Raw genomic sequence first — 23,638 nt, 5'->3', positions numbered from 1 at the left:
AAAAAAAATTGTGATAAAGCTTTTTTTTATTTTATTTTCCTCTTTTGGAGTCTGAACCATTAATTTTTGGAACTTAAGTATACATTCAAATATCCAATCTATATGAACTAGCTATGGCCAATATTTGACTAAAAAGAACATAGCTGAAAGAGCCATTCACAGAGTCAGCTTTAGCTAAAGCCACTTTGTTAATTTTTAATGTATTTCTACACCTTTAGCATTTTATAAGGTTTTTTTGTTTTTTTTCATGTTACCATCGTTGATATTATTTAGCTAGACCTCACCACTACACTATAATTGACAGCCCAATGACAAATGGCAGTCCTCTAACGATCCTGCTTGCAATCAAACCAAGCACCCTTCAGATTTGAAGGCAACCACCATAACCACTCAGTTTCCCAGACAATTTTAGTGAGATATTTTTTTCATTCCCTCAGAGAGTGTTAGAAGTAAAGTTATCAGACTCATTAAACCATTTACCATGGACCATCTAGAACCTAATAAAAAAAACATAGTTAAATGAGCTTGTGGCAGATTGTGTTACTGTTGAAATCATGTGTACCCTCAGTTTTGGAGTCTGTGATGGATGTTAAGACATAAAACTTGCTATATTAATTATTTTACTATTAGTTGTCCTTTTAGTTTGGCTCAGTTAAAAACTTGGCTTTGACAGTAATCAGTAATTTATATCAGATCTCACTGTCTGTGGCTTTCAATAACTCTCATTTGTTTCTAAAACATTTGTAACTTTAACATGAGAATGGAATGTCTGTTTCTATCCACTGTCAAAGCTGATACTAAATCTTTGATTATTGATAAAACTTCAGTACCCCTTCCTTGTTTAACTGAAACCAGGGTTAATCATAACCATAATTAAAAATTTAAATAAATTGGAAGATTTATCTTATACCGTGATCAAGATTAAGTTCAGAATATGCCTGCCAATTATTTTATGAATGGATTTTGTGTATATGCTGTTGTAGATAAGATAAAAATGGAAGTAATTTATACAATGTAAAAACTAAAAATCTACCATTGTATATATCTTTGAACCGAAATAGTGTTTGTATTCCAACTGATGATTACTGAAAAAAGCTATTTAAAATCACCTCTCCCCTTTATTTTGTTTGTTTAATTAAATGTGTTGTCTTAATTAAATGCCTGATGGGCTTTCGTTTGAACAATATCAGAAGTATGTAAATGGTCATCAATTTTTAGGTTGTATTTCTTTGGATAGTCCTTCACCTCTGGAACGATAATTTAAAAATCAAAATTAATAAAAATATATTTTATTTTATTTTTTTTTTTACTTGTACATAGATATATATATATAGATATATTTTTATCTTTCCACATAGCTATGGACTTTGGAGAACCACTCAAACTTAGGTGTGAGGTGTTTGGGTTTTTGGGGTCAAGGAAATCTGAAGTTTTGCAGTCACATTAATAATAATTGTTGTAATCTATTTCAACTATCTAGAGATCTTCAAAATGTTCAAATTGTTATGAATAGTAAATAGTATGTATTTCACAAAAAATCTTGTGCCAGAGTTTTTTTATCTATACAGGGGTAAGCCTGCCGTTCTAAATGATGCTATAACAGTATATCATCATAATGCATCCGCAGAATCCAAGTATGATAACCCTAAACTATAATTTACCCATAAGTATTACTGAATATTTATATGACAGAATACTCTTTGGGAAGGTTAGTAAAATTAATAAAATTAAATTTTATATTACTTGTAAAATGGTTCAATTTTAATTCCTGAACATTGATAGAAAGTCAGTCTAAAAACATATCAAGTATAGAAAACTTGAGATTAGAAGCTTAGATTAGATTATGATTATACAAATGGTAAAGTAGAAGATAAAACCTAAGTGGAGCTACTTCTTTGGCTATTGCTCTTTGACAACTACTGGAATTGTAAGTACATAGAATATTGTAATATAACTAACATAATAACTTTTCAAATTGTAAAAATACTGTAATATTTAACACTTATACCAAAACCCCGGTCTGACAGACCCACGGGAATTTTCACAAACGCATGTTGGTAACACTGTTTACTTGGGGAATTCCATTCCCCCAATACCTTCCCCCATTTTCCTCCCCTACATGTTGATCTATTGTTTGTTCATTTTTCGTGGGTGCCGTGACCTTGACAGGTTGTCTGTTCATAACATGCCTGGCTCAGAAGCCCAGCATTGGTGTATTTTAAAGCGGGGTCTCACAGGTCCAGGATTTCGGTTTGTGTGTTTCTAAGCGGGGTGAAGTTAAAAATTATAATTCCTTTTGTGTTCAACTAAAAAGTTGTGGTTTTTAGAATATTTGCAAAGAATTAAGGTAGGTAGGGCCTACTAACTAAATCAAAATCAAGATCTTTGATTTTTTTTTTCCTGACTGATACTTTCAATGCCATGCATTGAATCTATGTTTAGATTTGAACTAGCTCGCTCTGTTAGGATGGGAGGTCATTGGAGATTTTTAATTTATAGACTATATCCTTGTATGGCAATTAGAAATTAACAGTACAACATTCAGTATAAAAAAAAAAACAATTTTTGAAATACAGGAGAACCCTATTGAAAGGATCGAGAACATCTTCCTCGGTAATAGCAACATCGTGAACATTGTCTGAGGCAAAAGCAAGAACATTTTCTGTGATTATAGATAAATCATGAACATATTTCCCTTTGACAGATCCATTCGGACAATTTTTGACCCGATGCAATCGGAAGATATCTAGGATTTGCAGACCCCTAGTAAAAAGGTACACTTAGTGACCAAGAATAATCTCCGGGACAGCAGTATGCCTACCCAGGTCGCTGCAAAGAAAAATGTGTGAATTTTTCTCAGGTGTTATGTGGCCACCCTGTTTTTTCCAAACAAATTTTTTTACCAAACCCTGATAAGATTTTGGATTTATGGCTTTTGGTTTTGGGAAGTTTTACAATATTAAAATACCCCTACCACAGCAAATCTGCAGACACAGCAAATTTCAATTTGTATCATTGGATTTTTATTAAAATATTTCCATAAACAAGGTTATATCAATTACTCATTTAAATTACATTTGATTTAATGAGTGCTTAGGTTTTGGTGTTATGGGGAAGGTAAAGTGTGTTTTATGACCAAATGTTTATAGTATAGGATTAAATCAATAAGTTTGGCAAATTTAATCAACTAAAATAAAATTTAGTCTTACAGTTTATTGGAGTTTGCTCTGTTACCTTTAATTGTACGATAACACTTCAATCTCCTCAATGCTTTACACGATAGCTGCAATAAAAAAAGGAATATCCATGTTTTTTGGAACATAAAAAAAACTATTTTTTGAAAATTGTTTATCTCCATAATACTATGATCCCATAGCCCAATATTGTTTGTTTACAAACTCAATCAAGTTTATCCCGCCTTACACATTCAAGCCAAATTTCATCAAAACCAGACCAAAATTATTCAAGTCAAGTTAACAGACACACAAACAAATACATAAATAAAAAAGGATATCGGTCGAGGATCTAGGTCTTACCTCTAAGGCTTACACCAATAGCTGTTTCCTTATACAGTAGAGAAATTCTCTAAAAAGACAATCATACTAAATTGTGTTTTTTCCAGAATCAAAGAGATAGTGATGGCTTTGTTACTACAAATATCACTGCTACTGTTGGCAAGTATAACTGGAGCAGTGTTGAGAAGAGACAGGTATGGACGACTGGGTACATTGACCATCACTGATGACAAACCTCTACCTCCAGACCAATGGTTCACTCAGCTATTGGACCACTCTGACCCAACCAACAACAACACCTGGCAGCAGGTATCCTGAGTACCACATAATAATATGTCTAATTTTAGCTATACTGTGAGGCACTGTTGAGGAGATGAGACAGGTTCATTAAACATCACTGGGGACTGGAGACAAACCTGCTCTACTTCCAGACCAGTCCAATTGCCTGGGTACTCCAGTTCTTTAGCTGTCCACACTGATTCTCCTACAATAGTTATTATACATTAGTTATTGTTATTATTAGATTTAGAATTATCTTTAAATTGATCCTCCTCTCTGTTCTTGCAGTTTTCTCTACTTCTCCTGTCTTCTGGTAGCTCATTATGTCTCATACGCAGCAGCTTCTATGTCCTCTTAATGCAGCCAATTTTTCTTTAGGACGTAGACTAACCCTCGGTATCAGATGGCTTACTTCTATAGTCAGGGTTAGGGTTTCTACATTCCTCTTCTGGCGAATTCACGGTCAAGAGAGGCAGCTAATTTCATCACTGGGGACTTATATTTGATACTAGGGCTCAACCCGCTCAGGCGCATACCCCACCGTTAAAGTCTACCGGCTGGGTCAAGGGCAACAACAGGATTCTCCCAAGGATGTGCCTTAAGTAGGGGTTCAAGGTCCTTTGAGTTTGGGAGGAAAGTAATCTGTACCGGGCACTTGGAAAAAGTACTGGGCGTTTTCCCCTCAGAACCGTCCCTGAGTATTTTTCCCTCAGGCATTTTGCTAAGCATTTTTTCTGGTGATTGGTGTTTGTACTTATTGTTACAAGTTAACAATAAGTAAAAAAATTTACATAATAATAATTATACATTTTCTGTCATTAATGAGTAGGCTATATTGATACTTAAGCATTTGGCTTGTCTGCCACAAAGTTGAGTAAAGGACTAGGTTTATCACCATATAGTGAAGCATGGTAATTTGCTTTTTTAAAATTAAATTTACGCTGTAGCAGAGATGTTGGTTGAAGAGAAGCAGTAGTGCTTTAGTATGTAATAAGAGGAGTCTTGTATTCATCTGATATCAGTTACCACAATGAAGTAAACATAAGAGGAGTAAACATTGCTCATTTTGTAGTGGAATATTTTTTATCTTGAGCTTGATTTTTGCTGTGCAACCTGCTTTTTGTATGCAATTCACTGTTCCCATGTTAACATGTTCTTGGATAGTTGATTATAAATACAAGGAGCGGCAAAATGATCTGACGGTTTTCTTTGCCGCCCTGTCGAGCGAATGAGTGGCGTAGGGTGGTGGGAATAGGGGCGTTACAAAGCCAACATGTGAACATTTTTAGTAGCCATGGAGCCGTGGGATAGCTGAGAAACATGTATTTGTAGTAGAAGTGTTTTTAAAAGTGGAAATTCCTGTGTAGCTGTTCAGTACACTTTTCAATGTGGGTCCAAGGGGAAAAGTCCCAACTCCAAAAAAACCATTTTGCTGTGAGTAGGTAACTTTAGAGCTACTAGTATAGCATTGAAAAAAGTCAACAGGCTGTCCAATGTCAGCTCGGACACCAGAGAGCGCCGAGAGAGTGAGATACGCTGTAGAAGTTAGTCCTCAGCAGCCTAAACGTAAATAAGCTGCAGCTCTGCACTTGTCTGGCCGCTCAGTAGAAGAGTATTACAATACCATCTGCATTTTCATTCATACAAAATGGCAATCGTGCAACTGCAACAGTTGAAGCACAGTGGTTATGCAAAGCGCATCTCTTTTTCAGAACAAGTAGTGATGACAAAGTTGTCATTATGAGTGACGAATCACACTTTCAATCACGCCACATAGTCTTTCTCACTTTCTGTCAAATAAAGAAGTGTTATATTGATTAACAATTTTTATCTTAGGAATAAAATGTTACCAACTGAATTATTTGTAAATACAATACAAAAACAATCTCCAGATGATCTTAATAATAACTAAATAAATATTAAAGAACAACAAACATATGACATCTTCTCTTCCTTTTTTTTAAAGACATGTTCTTCTTGGTGGATTTATTTGTCTACCAAATGAGGAAAAACAATTAGGCTCAGTTCCAGGGTCATCAGATGTTTTGGGTTGTAGTTGTCTTAGCATTATCCCGTTGCGACGTAACATGCCTTCGTTTGTCTTAACTGTGTATGATCTTGGAGCTACTTTATTAACTATCTTCCCATCTTCTCTCTTATCAGGAATATACACGTTGCATCCAATAGTGAATTGCTTTTCATCTCTCACTCCATGCCGTTTATTGAAGTAATCTGCTTGAGTTGCTCTATATAGTTTGTCCAATTCTCTAAATGTCTTGTGATCTACCATTTTAGGCTTGAGATCTTTCGTCAATGACGGTAGTCGGGTTCTTAGTCTTCTTCCCATCAACAATTCCGAAGGGCTGTACCCTGATGGACCTGGTGTTGACCTGTACTCCAGTAATGCAAGAGTGGGGTCTTTGTTCTTTGTAAGCATCTTTTTAAGCGTTTGGACTGCTCTTTCAGCTTCACCGTTTGCCTGATGGTGTAAGGGACTACAACAAATAGTTTTAAACCCAAAATCGGCTGCAAAGGCTCTCCATTCTGAGCTTGTAAACTGTGAGCCAGAATCAGAAATTACGATTTCAGGGATCCCATGTCGAGCAAAACAGGCTTTCATCTTCTTGATTAGTTCATCTACAGTCATTGTGGACACAATCATTTCCAAGTACCGTGAATAATAGTCCACAACAGCCAAGTATTTGCCTTTCACAAAGTCAAAGTAATCAACTGCTATTCTTTGCCATGGATAGTCAGGAGTGTCTGATTGAATCATTTTTTCTGACTTTTGGTTTTGGTGTTTAGCACAAGTGTCACAATTTTCAATCAAGTTATGTATCTCTGTTGTAATTCCTGGCCAAAACACAGATTGTTTCGCTCGGAGGACTGTGCGTGTAGACCCGAAATGACCATCGTGCAGTTTATTAATGATATCTTTTCTAAGTTCAAATGGGATAATAATTCTTTCTTTATAACATATCAAGTCTTCTATTATAGATAGGTCGTCTTTAAAGGTATACCACTTTCTCATACTCTCTGGCACATCCTTCTTATATTTAGGCCATCCATTTTCTGTGTATTTCACCAACATCTGACATTCTTCACACAGGATCTGGGCATTCTTTATTTGTTCCAATCTTGACTGTGTTGCTGGAAAGTTTAAAGATATTACTTAATGTGTGCCTCTACCTCTTTTGTGAACTCATCTGTAGAATCTGGGATCGGCGCTCGGCTTAATGTGTCTGCTGTAAACATTTCTTTTCCGGGAATGTGTTCGATGGAGTAGTCAAATTTCATCAATCGCATTTTGAATCTCTGAATCCTAGCTGGTATTGTGTCTAGGTCTTTGCTTCCAAGGAGCGAAACTAATGGTTTGTGGTCTGTTAGGATTCTAAACTTTTTTCCGACTAAAAACTTAGAAAACTTTTCTGCGGCCCATGCACATGCAAGAGCTTCCTTTTCTATCTGGGCATATCGTCTTTCACAGTCTTGTAAGGTCCTTGAAGCAAACATCACTACTTTGGGAGATTTATCTTCAACCTGAAGTAACATTGCACCCAATCCATATGCTGATGAATCGGCTATAACAATAGCTTCAGCATTTACATCATACTTAGTTAAAGATATTGATTCATTGACGGTCTGTATAATGTCTGAAAGGGCTTCTTGATGTTGACTTGTCCAACAAAATTGTCTATTCTTTCTAGTAAGCTCACGGAATGATTCAGTTTTATCAGCTAAGTTTGGAATGAACTTGTTCAGTTGATTCAACATACCATTTAATCGTCGAACTCCCGCAATATCTTTAGGAGGGGGAAGTTCCTCGAGTGCTCGTATACGATCAGGATCGACCTTGATACCATCAAAGTCGATCAGGTTTCCAAGAAACTTCACAGATGTTTGGGAAATAGAACATTTTTCTTTGTTCAGTACAACCTTTGCTTTTTTTAAGCGATCTAATACTTGAGTGAGCCGGTAATCATCCTCCTCTTGTGTTCGGCCATGTATAAGTATGTCATCCATGTGACATAATACCCCATCGATACCATTTAAAAGTTTAAACATCTGTGTAGTGAAAAACTCTGGTGCGCTTGTAATGCCAAAGGGTAATCTCTTGAAATAAAATCTTCCGAATGGAGTAATAAAAGAAGTTAGTTTAGCTGTGTCAGGTGATATTTTTATCTGCCAAAACCCTGACTGGGCATCTAGTTTTGAAAATATTTTAGAGCGCCCAATTTGCCCTAGTGTTTCTTCTACATATGGTAGTATTATCTTTGGCCGTTTAACATTCCTATTAAGTTCAGTGTAATCAACACACAAACGTAGACTACCATTGGGCTTGAGTACTGGTACTATTGGTGCACACCAGTCAGTTGGAGACTCTACTTTTTCTATCACTCCTAAGTCCAACATTCTGTTCAATTCTGTCTCCACTTTTGAACGTAAAGGAATTGATATGTTTCTTGGAGCTCGAACCGAGTGCGGTTGAGCGTTTTCGTTCAATTCAATCTTATATTCTCCTGGAATGCTACCCAGACCAATGAAAAGCTCAGGGTGGCTAGTTAATACAGAGTCTAAGGTAATTGAGTTAAGTCCTGCAGTATCAGGTTTTCTGAGGGTTATGAGATTTAAAGATTTAATCGCAGGAATTCCAAGTAAAGGTTCATTTAATCCTGCAACAACATACACCTTTTCTTTTACCATTTTCCCATCGTAAGCTATGTCTGCTATAAACATACCTCTTACATCTAGTTCCCTCTGATCAGCATTCCTAAGTATACGGTCAGATTTCATAAGTTTTGCATGAATTACATTTGAAGGAATGGCTGTAACTTCTGCGCCTGAATCAAGTTTCGCTTTAACTAACTGGTTATTGATAAATATTTCTACATACCAAGAACTGGAGTCATCGCATGAAGCATTCACAGGTCCTAAATATGCTACTGAAGCTTCGGTGTTGTCAGGCTTGTCCAAACGTCTTATTTCGTTGAGTCTCTTCGTGCTGTCCGTTGTTTTAGTCTCTAATAATCTGCTTCTGCAATGTTTGGCAAAGTGACCGATTTTTTGGCAGTAATGGCATGCTAAATATTTAGCAGGGCATAAGTGCCTGGGGTGCATTGGACCTCCACAGTTCCAACAACATTCTTTCCTAGCTGTCTTTAAATCATGGGTTTTGTTAAATCTTGCACTTTGTTTTTGGTCTGATTTGATTCGGTCAACTTCTGCATGTTTTCCTTGGCATATCATTTCTAGTTCAGCTGCTTGTTTGCTGATAGACTCTTTTTGTTTGCATTTTTGAACTGCTTTTTCCAATGTAAGATTTGAATCTTCTTGTAGTTGGGCCGATAAACGTTTATCAGTTATACCCACTACAATTCTATCACGTATTAGTTCTGCTTTAAGGTTCTTGAATGAACAGTGTTCGGCCATTGAGCTTATGTCTGCCAGAAATGTATCAAATAATTCATCTGGTTGTTGTGATCTTGAATTAAACTTTGCTCGTTCGTATATGACATTTCTTTTGCCAGTAAATATGTTGTCAAAGGCTTCTGTTACCGATTCATATGAGGCTTTGTCATCTTCTGAGAGGTGTGCTGTTGATAAGATATCCTCAGAATCAGGCCCCATACAGTAAATCAAGCAGCTTACTTGTTTTACTTGAGGTTCATTGTCCAGTCCTGATGCAATTCTATACCTTTCAAATCGCTTAAACCACTTTTCCCATAATTCTGGATATTTTGAATCAAAAGGTTTAGGAGGTTGAAACATGACTGATGTAGTCCTTGCTGCTGTCTTGGTTCTAGAACATTATGTGTTTCTGATGATTGATTTGATTTGTTTCCTCTGATTGATAATCTATTGTTTTTTGGCATTTAAAAAAAAAAAACTAAACCGCTGCCACCATGTCAAATAAAGAAGTGTTATATTGATTAACAATTTTTATCTTAGGAATAAAATGTTACCAACTGAATTATTTGTAAATACAATACAAAAACAATCTCCAGATGATCTTAATAATAACTAAATAAATATTAAAGAACAACAAACATATGACACTTTCTTTAGTTTCACACCACGTAGTCAGATTTTAGTTTCAATGCTGAACTAGTAGCTCTAAAGTTACCCACCTACAGCAAAATGGTGTTTCGAGTTGGGACTTTTCTTCATTGACCCACATTGAAACGTGTACTGAACAGCTACACAGGAATTGCCACTTTTAAAAACACTTCTACTACAAAGTCATGGTGCTCAGCTGCCCCACGGCTCCGTGGCTACTAAAAATGTTCACACGTTGGCTTTGTAACGCCTCTGTTCCCACCACCCTACGCCAATCACTCACTTGACAGGGCAGCAAAGAAAACCGTCAGATCATTTTGCCGTTCCCTGTAGAAGTAAAGCTAAACTCTTGATCCCTAGCAAGAACTTTTATATGACCTTTCCAGAGATACCAGTCTTTGTCAGACTACTATGTGACTGGAGGCCCAGTGTTTATTATGCTGGGAGGAGAGGGGGAAGCAACTCCCGTGTGGCTTGTAAAGGGCAACTGGGTGAACTATGCCAAGAAGTACAAGGCCTTGATGTTTCAATTGGAACATAGGTTCTATGGGAAGAGCCATCCTACGAGGTATGCATTAATTATTATTATTAAAGAAGATACCTGCTCTATCCATTAACAATATAACATAGTAATGTTAATTGTTCGTGCTATATTCTTAAGTCATGGTGATTCAAAGGTAATCAGTTCAATAGTAAAAAAATATTCTGAGGGTTCAAGACCTGGCTCAACTATCTCTGATCACAGCTTTCACAGTAAATTATACTACTTAATGAAATGTATTTTTACATAACATTTCTGGTGGTATAAGAGGCCACTGTAAATTTTCTTGAAAATTAATACTACACAGTGTATATGCAACTTTCAAGGTAATTATTATGCAACTAGCAGTGTTTTTTTTCATTTTCAGTGACCTGAGTGTGGCTAACCTGCGCTACCTGACCAGTGAGCAGGCGTTGGCAGATGCTGCCTACTTCATACAGGAGATTACTGTTCAGTATAGCCTTCCCACAGGCACCAGGTGGATAGTGTTTGGTGGCTCCTACTCTGGCAACCTGGCTGCGTGGCTTAGATACAAGTATCCTCATCTGGTACACGGTGCAATGTCTGCTAGTGGACCTGTCCTGGCCAAGACTGACTTTACTGGTTACTTTTGTTTATGCATTTTAAGAAAGGATTGCAGTTAGCTTACCTTGGAAAAAGTACACCAAATAGTACCTGCGGAAATCACACAATTTTTGGGGAACTTTGTTGGGCATACACACTAAAAGCATTATTTCCTCCATTCAGTAAGTGCTAGGGCGATCACAGCATTCGGTGCATGGCGGTAAGCCACCTTCTTTGCTGGGATGATTTATCCTATTCTATTTATCAAGGTGTATTAAAATGTTTTTTTATCATCTAAAATTAGTTCACATTGATAAATATACCGTACATAATAAATATCTTTAATTTAGCAAAATAACTTCAATCCTAGCTATAAGCTCAGTCTCTCCTGGTACTAGAGAAAGAATGTTGGACAAAAACAAATGTCTATACTATACTGTACGCTGTACACTAATGTCTATACTATACTGTACACTAACACATAGTTTTTACTATACACCAAACGAGAGAGTTGTAATTTTGTTCAAAACCCATTGTCTAAATTTTGTTTTATAATTTTAATTTGTAACCTTTTATACCACCCATTTTTCTTTAGACAGCTGTGCATGCAATTAGAGGTTTAGTGAGTAATCTGATAGTTCAAAGCCTCTACACAATAGAATGGGTTTTCATTACAAGCTTAGCAGAACCAAGATAGAAAAGTTAAATGCCTTAATAGTTTTGTTATTATAAAGTAATTAAATAAGTAAACAATGTTAATTCAAGCCTAATGTTTGCTTAATTCTGTGATATTACTTAGTTCCCGCAGGTACTGAATAAAATTTATCTGAATTGTTTAGAATACATGGATGTCGTCACACAATCACTCTCTACCTATGGAGAAAATTGTCCAAAAGCAATTAAAAGCGCTAATCGTCTTATAAACAAAAACTTGAAAAATAAAAAAGGCAAAAAAACAATTTTCAAGCAGTTCAGGTAAGTGTTTTACGAGATAGTAGGATATTAATGTAATAGTGTCCCGCTAATTGGAACCACCCTATATCAAAAACCCACATATTCCAAAATAGATTTAAGAAATTATTGTTATTATTTTTAAGACCTAAGTACGAAGCTGAAATACAGGGCCGTCGCGTGGTTTTTTGGCGCCCGGGGCGGGATGTTGCCAGGCGCCCACCCCCCCAACACACAATGAGTGATGATGTCGCTATCTTTGTTTTAATCCCCAAAAACAGACACCTAAAGGGATTGAATCACCTTACAAAAATATGAGTCAGGAATCTGGGATTGATTATTAGGGATAAATTACTTAAATTTTGTATGAAAATCTTTTTTAATTGATGATAACCAAATCCCTATTAATGTAAGAAAATGTTGAAATGTATAAAAAGTACTATACTGTATATGTTATTAATTAATACAGAGCAAATTGAAATTAATGCAATGTATGCAAAACCTCAAACCAAACCTACTCTGAATAGAATTTTTATACAGAATAAAAGAAAACCACGTTATCACATTTAGATATGAGATCCTGAACATTAAATGTAAACTAGAGAACCTGGCACACGAAATCGTGCGCAATTTAGACAAAGGAGAAGAAGGATTTGTATTGATTTTTTTTATTTGGCGTTATCTCGTTTCTTGGTTTTGTTGCTAAAGCTGGTGACGGTAAAAGGCCTAATTGAGTTTGCAGTTTACCTGCCGTTTTTGCAGTTTCTTTTGTGAAAGTCAGTAAAGATTCTCTTTTGATTAATTGATGATAACCTAAATAATAAGCCAAACCCGTGTAACTGCTGTACTGTCAGTTCACTTTAAAATTCACTGAACCCTAATAATGTGTTTTGCAGTGAAACGCTAATTATTGTAAAAAAAAACAGTGTATATTTTTATCTCTTCAAATCTTTGTCATGTTTCCATTAATTTCAATTTGAGTATAACCAGCTGTTTCAAATATTAGTGTAAATTTCAAAGTATTCATCTGTTCAAATGAAAACAAACATTTTCTCCATAAGGATAACATGGGAACTTTGAAGGCCACTGGGGCAGAGCCCTGATGGAATTTCAAAGATTTTTTGATAGATGGCAAATCTACGTGCCAAACCCTATCCAACCACACCTCAAACTTGGTAAACCGATGCATAGCAGCTTCAAAACAATTATGACAAAAATATGCCTAGCGTATTAAATATATAGATAACTCATCAAACTAAGCTGGCAGCTCAGCTGAGACTGCCGTAGGAGAAAGGAGTGATTGGGGTAGGGGTGGTTCCCAAGGTCGACCGTCGGCCGGTCGGGCGAAATAAAAATAGAATACGGCAGCTACGTGTACAGAGCAACACCGCGAACCGCGACATTGCAATATTAAGATAATTAAGACATTGCAATATAAAGATAATTAAGTTAGGACAGAGCCTTCAACTCCACAGTGGAGTTGATTGTTTAGGCTATTATTACTAAATTTAATTCAATACTATATTGATATTTAATTTGGAAAACATTGCAAACTATAAAGTGATTGGTATAAAATAATATGCATTTGTTCAATAAAGGCATACAACGTAATATTCAACACTCAGTTACACACACGAATAATAGAACTAGTATTCGTGGCTATACATAACTTTCCAAAATACGTTATGTGCATCTAACTTTTTTTTAATTTTGTTGCATTACTTTTGCCGCGGCGCCCCCCTGACCGCGGCGCCCAGGCGGTCGCCCTGGTCGCCCCACCCACGCGACGGCCCTGCTGAAATATAACTGAAGAAAATCTTCTGCAGTCAAGGCAAAATCGTGAACCTATTCCACAGACTCAGAGACTTCATAATTGACTCCCGCAATTCCCGTAAAGCTGTGAAGATTACCCGTTCGGGGGCAAAATTTAGACTGTGCATCTTCCCTGAATCTTTCTGCAATCACGAATACAAAAGCTCTGCTTGGGCAATTTATGAAAAAAATTAATATCTTCCCACTGGTTTCTCGGAAAGACAAACATTTTATGTATATGGTTGATGGGTGTGTGATATTTAGTATTGTTAAAAGATAATTGGTACTTTTGAATTAATATAAGGCTAGAGCATATTTTTCTTGTTTAAGCAGATCACAATATAGTAAATTATCTACATTGATATTGTTTCTATTTTTTTCTTCATTAGTACTACAACTTATAATGAAGTAGTACTTTATAACCTCACAGGTACTGGTTTGGTATGCTACTTCAATGTAAGTGATGTTGCAGATGAATTACATAATTTAAAACATATACCGTAGATCGGGGTGACTTTGTGCCAGGTGTGGTGAAATTGTGACACACTATTTATTTTTTTATAAATATATTTCCTTCATAAAAATTTTGAAACATTGATAAATTTGTTCTTGAATAGTGCACAAACAGTTACCAGTGACTTCTTTGAATTTAACATTTAAGCTATCGCCCAAATTGAGCAAAATGTGCAAAAGTTGTCACAAAGTCACCCCAATCTACGTTATATATGTGTTTTAATTTAGGTGTTCACGTAATAGGGCTGCTGATATATTAAATATTTAAGTAAATAAGTACAACTGAGCACCCTGAATATTATATTTTTTTTAAAGAAGTGACATGTTTTGGACATATATACATAATAAATAAATATAAATTATATTTATTTACAAACAAACAATATAAACAACAGTTAAGTATTTAATGTATTTGAAGTTTAAATACCCCCGCCGCAGCAAACCTGCAGACTAAGCGAATTTCCATTTGACTGATTGGATTTACACTGAAATGTCTACTTAAAAATATAACATTTATTCTTGATTTAAATAGAATTAGTTTAACAAGTACTTAGGTTTGCTGCATCAGGGAGGGTAAAACTTTTTTTTTTGTAAAATGTGAATAGGTAGTGAGAAATAAAAACATTATCCAAATTTGATCAAAATATGTTCACAAACAAGCAAACTACAACAGTTTACTTATTCTCCATAAGAATAACATGGGAATTTTAAATTTACAATTTTTTGGAATTTTCTCCGTAACTATTAGGCGCATGATAACGCTTCAATATACTAAATAATTTGTTTTTTTAAGCTCTACAAAATGGTTTGGAAAGAAATTGCTAAATTTTATGTTTTTTGGGTCAAAAATAGGAAAAACCTATTTTTACCCCATAAAACCCCCCGTAAACTCCCGTTCCCATGGTCCGATCATGCTGGATCGCGAACTCGTTCGAATAAACGTACGTTTACACGTTTGTACCAAATTTCATCCAAATCGGATCATTTTTGCTCGAGTTATCGTGCTGACGGACACATATATATATATATATATATATAAATATATAAATATATAAATATATATATATATATATGGCCTCTAGGGACCTCAAAACGAAAAAAAAAATCGGTCCCGCGTCCAGGTCTTACCATGAGTACTACGGTAATAGCTTATTCCCTATATGAGAAATTCGCTAAAATGGACTTATGTCCGTAACATGTCACTTCTAAAAAAGAAAATTAATATTCAGGGTGCTCAGTTGTACTTGTTTATTTAAATATTTAATATATATATATTCTGTGCATTACCATAATACCAATTAATTAGAATGATCATATCTGCACAACTGACTCTCCGGGAGAAGATAAACTATAAAAGGTGAACATAAGGTCTCACGCAAAAGCTGAAAAATATTTATGTGAAGGAAAAAAGAACAAGCTAACTTGATAAATGTTGCCAGAAACTTGGAAGTTTATAATTGGCTGATTTAGAAATTTTGTTTTCTAGGTTGTGTGACACAATAAATGTTACGAACCAGTTTGACATATACAGTTTGTTGGAGGCCATGGCTGACAACATTGCAGGGATTGTGCAGTACAACAAAGACAATAGAGCGTTCAGGTCATCTACTTGGAACATCACCATTGACACTGTCTGTGACATCATGGTTAACCAGAGTCTGGGCAACACTCAGGCCAGGTGGGTGAAGACTGGTTGGATGTATAGTATTGCAATCGACATATTATAATGGAATCAGTAGGATTTAACCTTCAAATAAGTTACCTACCGTATGTATTAACAAAGTTTGTCTGTAAATTATGGTCTATCTAAAATCCATAGTTGCAGCCAAGCTATCTAGTTGAAATCTAAGACCGTCTTGTTCTTTACTTCATTCACAACCAATCTGTCTGGTTCTTTCCTCTATGCTACAGTTTGTTTCATTATTGTAGCCAAAAATAATGCAAAGAAAAATCTACGCTCCAGTCAAGTATGAACTGTGTGTTCTGTGATTGTATGATCCAAGGCATCAACCTCCATTACCAGAGTTGCCATGGCCAGTTAACAGATTTGAATGGATTCAAGTTTTTGGACATAGAAAAAGAGAGGGAGGAGTAAGGAGTTGATGGTTAGACTGTTGCACAAGGTTTGCGTCATATAGGATAGATGGTGTTCATCAGTCTCGTTTGGGGCAGTGACAAAACTATGGGAATTTGGCATGCAAATCTTGGTGTGACTAAAACACAAGTTCAGTTCACTATAGAAATAAAGGACAGGGGTAAATCCTGGTAATCTGAAACAGACCGATCAGCAAGCAACTTTATTGAGGGTTTCTCAACTTAAATCACTGTCTTGATTGAAACTAATGACTAACAGCTCCCGGCATTGTTGTGCAAACCTGTACAAGTGTACAGCCTTCTGCAAACTCTTAAGCTTCTTGTGCAGATTTTTTATGTCTAAACACTTTTCTGCATACACATCTGTCAACGGATTTCAATAGCAGTTAACCACCTACCCACAGAAACAAAATCACAAAATTTGATTCATACTCGGTGGGAGCATCTATTTTCCCTCTTGTTTTTGGCTACTATGAAAAGACTTATCTTCACCTTGGGTGTGGGAACCATAAGCTAGGACTGTAGTGGATGAAGTAAATGTTTTTTGGATAGGAGCAAAAAAAAAACAAAAAAAAGGAAATATCACAGCCCTGGTCGGATTTGAACTAGCCAGCCTGGCTGTGACCGGACCTCTTCATGGGCCTCTTACTTTACAGACAACCCTTGTATATTTTTAACAAATGTATAAAAAAAACTTTTCTTTTCTTTTAGATATGCTGCTGTGAACACATTGTTGCTAGATGCTTATGAAGAGAATTGTTTAGACTATAAGTATAACAACTACATACAAGAGTTAAAAAACATTTCTTGGGGCGGTATAGGTGGCTACTATGGAGGTCGGTATGAATGTTTCATAAATAAAATAAAACTGATACAAAAATAATCTATACTTCTTCAAAAATTTTTTTTAAATCAAGCACTGCTAGTTATAGAGTACTATAACATAAGTAAACCATTAAACATGATCAGAGTATACCTGTCATTTGTAACAAAATAAATTATTTGAAAGATACTCACAAAAGCTGAGTTCAGGTAATGCAAAAATGTTATCATAAAAGGATTTCCATAAATTTTAACTTTTCTTTAAAACTGTTCTTTATCCTCTTTCTAGTTTTGTTGCTACAGTACATTTGTTTTTACAAAAAAAATTCAAAAGCCTCAATGCTTAAAGAAGGTCTTAAAATTATTTTAGAGAAAAACAAAATTGTGTACTCTGAAACAAGGCCTTCAATAAAGTTTAAATTTTATATCTCCCTTAATACTGTTTTTAGATAGAAATTGTAAATACAAAAGTTGTTGGAAAGCTAATCAGAAATAAAACAAACAAAAATTCTACACGATAGTATACATAGTATTCGATTTATGATAAATTAAGTGAAACACTGCAATATCTATTTTTGGAGGGCTGGCAGGGGGGAAGCTTTGGGGGTGGAAGTGGGGACTTTAGGGAAATACACCTCTCATTGGTTCTATCAAAGATAATAATGGTTTAAATTGTGAAATTTTGAATGGTTTTCGATCAAAACAGCTGGCATGCTTGCTTAGGCCTTTATCGAAACTCTTTCTCATGCAGAAATTTCAAAATTTTAACCATTATTATCTTTGAAACGGTTAGGTTTATGAAAAAAAATCACAAGAATAAAATCGTCTTAAAATTACTTTTTCTACCAGAATACATCATAAAATACGGGGTGTTCCGTAAGAAAAATCAAAGTTGGCGGCCATATTGGAAAATGGCGGCTAAAATAATTTTTTTGACTTTACTACAATTTTTTTTTTTTTAAATCCAAGGCACTTACCATTTAACTTTTTTTGATATCTCTTATAGTTTTCGAATAAAACGGCTGGCACACTTATATCAATCACCCTGTATAAAAAATCCAGCTTTCCCCGAATTAGTTGTGAATATAATCCTTCATTGACTGGGCTTAAAGATGCAGTGATACTGACCAACTTACTTTACAACTTTTTAAATGTAAATTTTAATAATTTAACAGCCGATCCTTCAGTTTAATGATTAACCACAGTTATGAACCACAGATAAGAAAAGAACCAATTTATCAAAACAAATTTCAAACAAGTAATTTTTATTTATGATTGTAGCCTGATTGAGGTAGGTAAATCACTCCTTAGGGTGTTTTAGATCACAATCAACAAATTTAATTTATTGCAAATTAGTAGATTTATTGACGTAGTTAGTTTCTGAAATAAACATAATCTTTGGAAGGTAAAAGGGTATTGTATTTTTTGTTTTCCTTTGCAAACAAGTCTTGAACCCTATTGAAATGCGCAGATTGCTCATGGGTTCATGGCTCCTCTTTGCTTATTATTTTTCTATCTCATATCATCTCTCATGCTTTGCTAGAGTTGGCCTACATACTTTAATAGGATTATAATGTGAATAAACTATCATTCTTTATTAAATCAAGAACCTGTTTTACTTGGTTATAAATCATAAAATATTATTAATTTTTTTTCAAATCTTAGAGTTTGGAGCCAGCATACTAATTATAACCAGTAGATTATTGTTTTTGAATCCAAAACTTAAATCCCCACGTCAAAAATGGTGAAACTAAGCTGAACATGTGTTTATTTAACCCATGAATGTTTGTTTTCTAGCTCGCCAGTGGACCTACCAAACATGCACAGAGTTTGGCTACTATCAAACTTCAGAAAATAAAACTGATTTGTTTGGAAACGACTTTCCCCTAAACTTTTTCATCCAGCAATGTACTGACATTTTTGGCAAAAGGTAATGCATCAACTATGTTGTGAATATGATTGCTGTTAATGCAGTTTTTTAATTTGTCATTTAGCCTGCATTGTTATATCATCTCAGACATTAATAAAATCTCTAAAGATTTTTATCAATACAATACTATAATCATTAACTTTACCTAAATAAACATTCCACTTATTGATTTTTGTTATTGTACATTTTCAGGAGGAAGTCTCTTTTTTAAAAAATAAATAAGAGTTCTCATGCTCTATATAATATTTAATTTGTATTGTATTTACTATCAAGTTTGATTCAAACCTTGACAGTTTTTGCCTGTTGTGCTGGCCGGCTTGATGTAGATTTGTACCTGAATTATCACAATGACTATTGGTTACCATAACCTGCTGTTGTGTTTTGCTCCAGTTTCACCAAGGACGTAGTGGATGCTGGGGTGTACCGCACCAACACTATATATGGAGGTTTGGACCTGTCAGCGACCAATGTTGTGTATGTCCACGGCTCAATAGACCCTTGGCATGCTCTCGGCATCACCAGTGCCAGGGACAACCAAACTACTGCACTCCTCATCAATGGTACATAGCTTTCCTGTTATAGGTTTTCTTAGTTATTATATGTTTTACTACACCAAACAATAAGGTATAAAAAAGTTAATTATTTTCATATAAAGTTATGTTTAAGATCAATATTAACATATGAATATACTAATAGTCATGAATGGTGAGTTGGTTTCATGACCAACCAAGAGACCAAAGCAGCAATGTCTTGGATTTGCATCTCGTCTACTAGAATATTATTTTACCAGTACAGGTCATTCTTCCACTGTAACCACTCACCACACCACACACAGGCCTGAGGTCCATGCGGAAAGGTAAAATGTATGTTTTAAAAAAGGCTACCAATGTCTAAACATGTTTGCTACCGATCGCCACATATATGCGACACTGCGGTCATTGTCGCGGACCAATTAGACCGGTTGTCTTTTGGATCACAGTAAACACAGACAACAGGGTCAGTGATGCAACAAAGTAAAGAAGTTTTGCCAACTATCATATGACGTCACTAATCGTCATATCTACTGTAGTCACATATGCGACAGATATCTCTGTAGACCACTGCAGAAAATTCAGGGCCTTCAAATAGACCATTATGAATATATAAGCGTTTTAAAAACATTGGTACATCAACGCAAATATGGTACAACGTCAGTCTATTTTAATGTGATTAGCCAGTCTATCATCGGTAGAAACCGACCGTCGCATATGTGCGTCGCTGGTCCATATGAATGAAAAATTTAGTACTTTTGCGGTAGCGAACGTGTTAAAAATTACCTTTTACATACACATATGATTTAAAAAACTATTTTATTTGCTAAACTTTGTAATACACAAGTTAAAGAAGACCAACAATATTCTGTTTTACTTTGAAAAAGTAGGCTATGCTATGAAGATTTAAAAGTATTGAAGACACTTCTCTCATTTCATTGGCATTTTGATGGAAGAGCATTATTAAACCAATAACTTCTGTAAGTCAAAATTATAACAGCATTATTTCTTTGTTACAGGAACAGCTCACTGTGCTAACATGTATCCTCCTGCGAAGACGGACTTACCCGCACTAAAAGCTGCCAGAAAAGAAGTAGGAGTTCTAATAGGAAAGTGGATTGAGCAGGAATAAAATAACTTTAAACGGTAACAAAACAAGGATCAAATTAATCAACCTCACCACATTTCCTCACCAAGACTCCATCTCTTAGACACCCACTTTACTCTATATGTTGGTTACCATTTCATTTTCCTCTCATTAACAAATCTAAGTTCAACAGTTGATTTCTTCTAAATGAATTAAACTAGTTTTCTTGAATACAGTTAAAACGAGGCACTATAATTAATGTTCTTAACTCCATCATATTTGGAACAGATTCAAACTCTTTTTGTTTCTCGTAAGACATTTACTTAGTAACCTCATAGTTGTCACATTTAGTGGGAATTAATCATTATGTTTCTGGCTATTTTTTGTTTTACCTTGTGCAGAGTTTGTGAAAGTAGAATGTTTTTATATTTATTTTTCTCCACAACATTAAACTTTTGACAAATGACATCTGTGCAGAAAAGAACTTCCAGTAATCATTAAACAGTTTGATGCTAAAGTACAATATAGCTAGTGTGGCCTGATAATAAAGTTTTCACCACACTATGATGTTTTTAGCTGTTTTACATACCTTAATTAATGACTGAAAGTTACGTTTTGCTGACCATGCCAGCTGTCATCGTCATTTTGGGAACGAGCAGGCTTTTACATCCCTAGTGCCGCAAAATCAGCTGCCCGCTTACTTTCTTAAAACATGAATGCATATTTAATACACAATCAGCATCCATAGCATTGCAATAGAATCGTTTTATTGTCGCAGCTGCCTAGCAACTATTTATTATTATTTTTTCTGATTCCTCAAATTATTTCATCACATAACCTTAAAGTTGTAGTTGTGTGACTATCAGTGTGCATTATCATTGTGGTGAATAATGGTAATAGGGTATAGTGTGGAGGAAAATATGCTATTTTTCACCACACTTGATTGATTGATTGATTGATTCTGTAGGGGCGGACCTTGTCCTGTTGCACGTCAGCCACTGATGGGCTTTTTGCGCTCCCCACATGGTACTTCAGAGTCTGTCAGACCTGAGTTGCTTAATGAGCTCCAGCATCCTGTCTATGAGCTCCTCCTGAGGAAGGTGTCTGCCCCTTGTCATTGCACCAAGAGTACTGTCCCTTACCTCATTCAGAGCTGTGCAGTCGTAGAGTAGGTGATCAGCAGTCTCCTCTGATTGCCCACATTTCCTAGAGTGTCACCATTGTGGATCCTCAAGCGATGCAGGTGCAATTTCAGGAAGCCATGTCCAGTGACCAATCCTGTGATCTGTCTGAGTTGCCTCCTGTCTAAACGTAGAGCATTGGAGGCGACCGTCTGGGAAGGGGAGAAGAGGGTGAGCTTACTTACCCTATGGTGCTGAAGCCTAACCCATCTTTTCCACTACACTACCTAGGGCCAAAATGGTTTTGCAGCTCTCGATCTTTTTAAGTTCTCGACTTCGTCTCGAACTTTAAAACTATCTCGAGCCGGCAAAACCTCATTTACGGCCCTATAGGTACGAAATATACTATTTCAACTACAAAAATATTTTAGTATTTATTCATATCATACCTGTACTATTCATTTATTTCGTAACACCAACCAGATGTGGCTTTATGAAGCTTTCTATTATGTATTGTATTGTATAATATTGTATACATTGTATTCAATATTCAAGAAATATTTTTATTCCAAACCAAACTAAACTTTCACTTATATAGTAAACACAAGGAAATTAACCACATAGTGGCCACTGTCTAAGCACAATATTTGTTTCAGTTTTTTTTAATTACTTTTTTCGTAATAAATATAACAAGTTTTTAAAGGCAAGTAATGAAACCCAAAAATATATTTGGCTATGCTAGCAGACATCAAAGAATTAATTTGTATTCCAACAGGTCTCAGAGTCTAACTACTGAGTGGGGAAAATCCTTAACATTTCAAATTTCTGTTGATTGAAAAGTATTATTTTACTTTTACTTAATGTAATAGTTCATGATATTTGATATTGAGCAATTTGCTTTTAACCCTTAAACTTCTGTTTGAAGATGTTGGTTGACATACTTTGTTTAACGATGCTCCCAAGTTGAGTCACTTCTAAACTAGTTGAAGCAAACATGGACCCCGCCCCGCCTTGAGTAAACTAGTTACATCAAAGAATCTTCACCCTCTAGTTTAACAGTTAGAGCATATGATTGACTTGGTTTCGTTGTAATAGTAATAGACTCCTCTATATTACATCACTTTTTCAGTTTTACTTGATGAAAATTGTAGTTTTAGAGAGCACCAGTTTAGGATATTTCATGTGTCAAATAGCATACAGTTTTCACTCAATCTTCAATTCAATGCCGTTGGTAAAGAAGCTCCAAAGTGCTATTTTATATTGATTGACTTTGACACTTAATAACGAGTCTATAAAATAGTGAGCAATATTAAAAACAAAATCCACTGGGTGCCTTCTAAAGATCTCACACAAATTTAGTTTTTTTTTTTTTATCTGAACTAGCTCCTCAATTGTATAAGTGTGAAATTGTCTACGGATTTGTCATCTTCTATTTGCTGGCTTATAAAGGAAGAAGTTACTAGGATAATAGGTTATCTTTATTGTGGGAGTGATGATTGATTGACTGGTGGTGAACCTTTTTCCTTGACGCTACTGCCACGCATCCGTGCATTTAACCCTTACTGTTTCGTTCCTCAGAGCCAGTCAATCTAAAGATCCTTGATGAACATCATTACGTGAATGAGCTCTATAATCCCAAAACTACTACTACCCAAAGAGTTCTGCTAGTGGGCTAAACAAGAGTCTTCAATTAGGGAAAAACGAGAAGGAAGTCTCCATCAAAACTGTTTGACAAGACTATATAAAGAAGTAAATTAAGAAGACGCCTCTATGACTCATAGAAAGAACTGTGGTGGTCTCTGTCGTCAGAGGAGTCAAACTA

At 35.4% G+C, this 23,638-nt stretch overlaps 1 protein-coding gene across 1 annotated transcript; it reads left to right on the top strand.

The window, feature by feature from the left end:
- The first annotated feature begins 1,858 nt into the window (after window positions 1-1,858).
- LOC128987907 (putative serine protease K12H4.7) lies at window positions 1,859-22,153 on the top strand. Its single transcript, XM_054408993.1, has 11 exons — window positions 1,859-1,927; window positions 3,623-3,824; window positions 10,238-10,419; window positions 10,760-10,995; window positions 11,796-11,931; window positions 15,719-15,910; window positions 17,038-17,162; window positions 18,946-19,078; window positions 19,469-19,638; window positions 20,628-20,754; window positions 21,663-22,153. The coding sequence occupies exons 2-10, from the start codon at window positions 3,639-3,641 to the stop codon at window positions 20,738-20,740; spliced, it is 1,473 nt and encodes a 490-aa protein (XP_054264968.1). The 5' UTR covers window positions 1,859-1,927; window positions 3,623-3,638; the 3' UTR covers window positions 20,741-20,754; window positions 21,663-22,153.
- Window positions 22,154-23,638: the final 1,485 nt, after the last annotated feature.

The sequence above is a fragment of the Macrosteles quadrilineatus genome, unplaced genomic scaffold, assembly GCF_028750875.1.
Source record: "Macrosteles quadrilineatus isolate MER2022 unplaced genomic scaffold, UCM_ALF_1.0 Scaffold_2__2_contigs__length_208266976, whole genome shotgun sequence".
In the NCBI taxonomy this organism is placed as follows: domain Eukaryota; kingdom Metazoa; phylum Arthropoda; class Insecta; order Hemiptera; family Cicadellidae; genus Macrosteles; species Macrosteles quadrilineatus.
This window is presented reverse-complemented; position numbering and strand designations above follow the sequence as displayed.

Bases quoted from the DNA above. Each gene is read 5' to 3' on its own strand.
- LOC128987907 (XM_054408993.1), top strand. From the start codon at position 3,639: ATGGCTTTGTTACTACAAATATCACTGCTACTGTTGGCAAGTATAACT. The intron at 17,163-18,945 runs GTCGGTATGAAT...TTTGTTTTCTAG, and splicing joins TATAGGTGGCTACTATGGAG to CTCGCCAGTGGACCTACCAA. The intron at 19,079-19,468 runs GTAATGCATCAA...GTTTTGCTCCAG, and splicing joins ACTGACATTTTTGGCAAAAG to TTTCACCAAGGACGTAGTGG.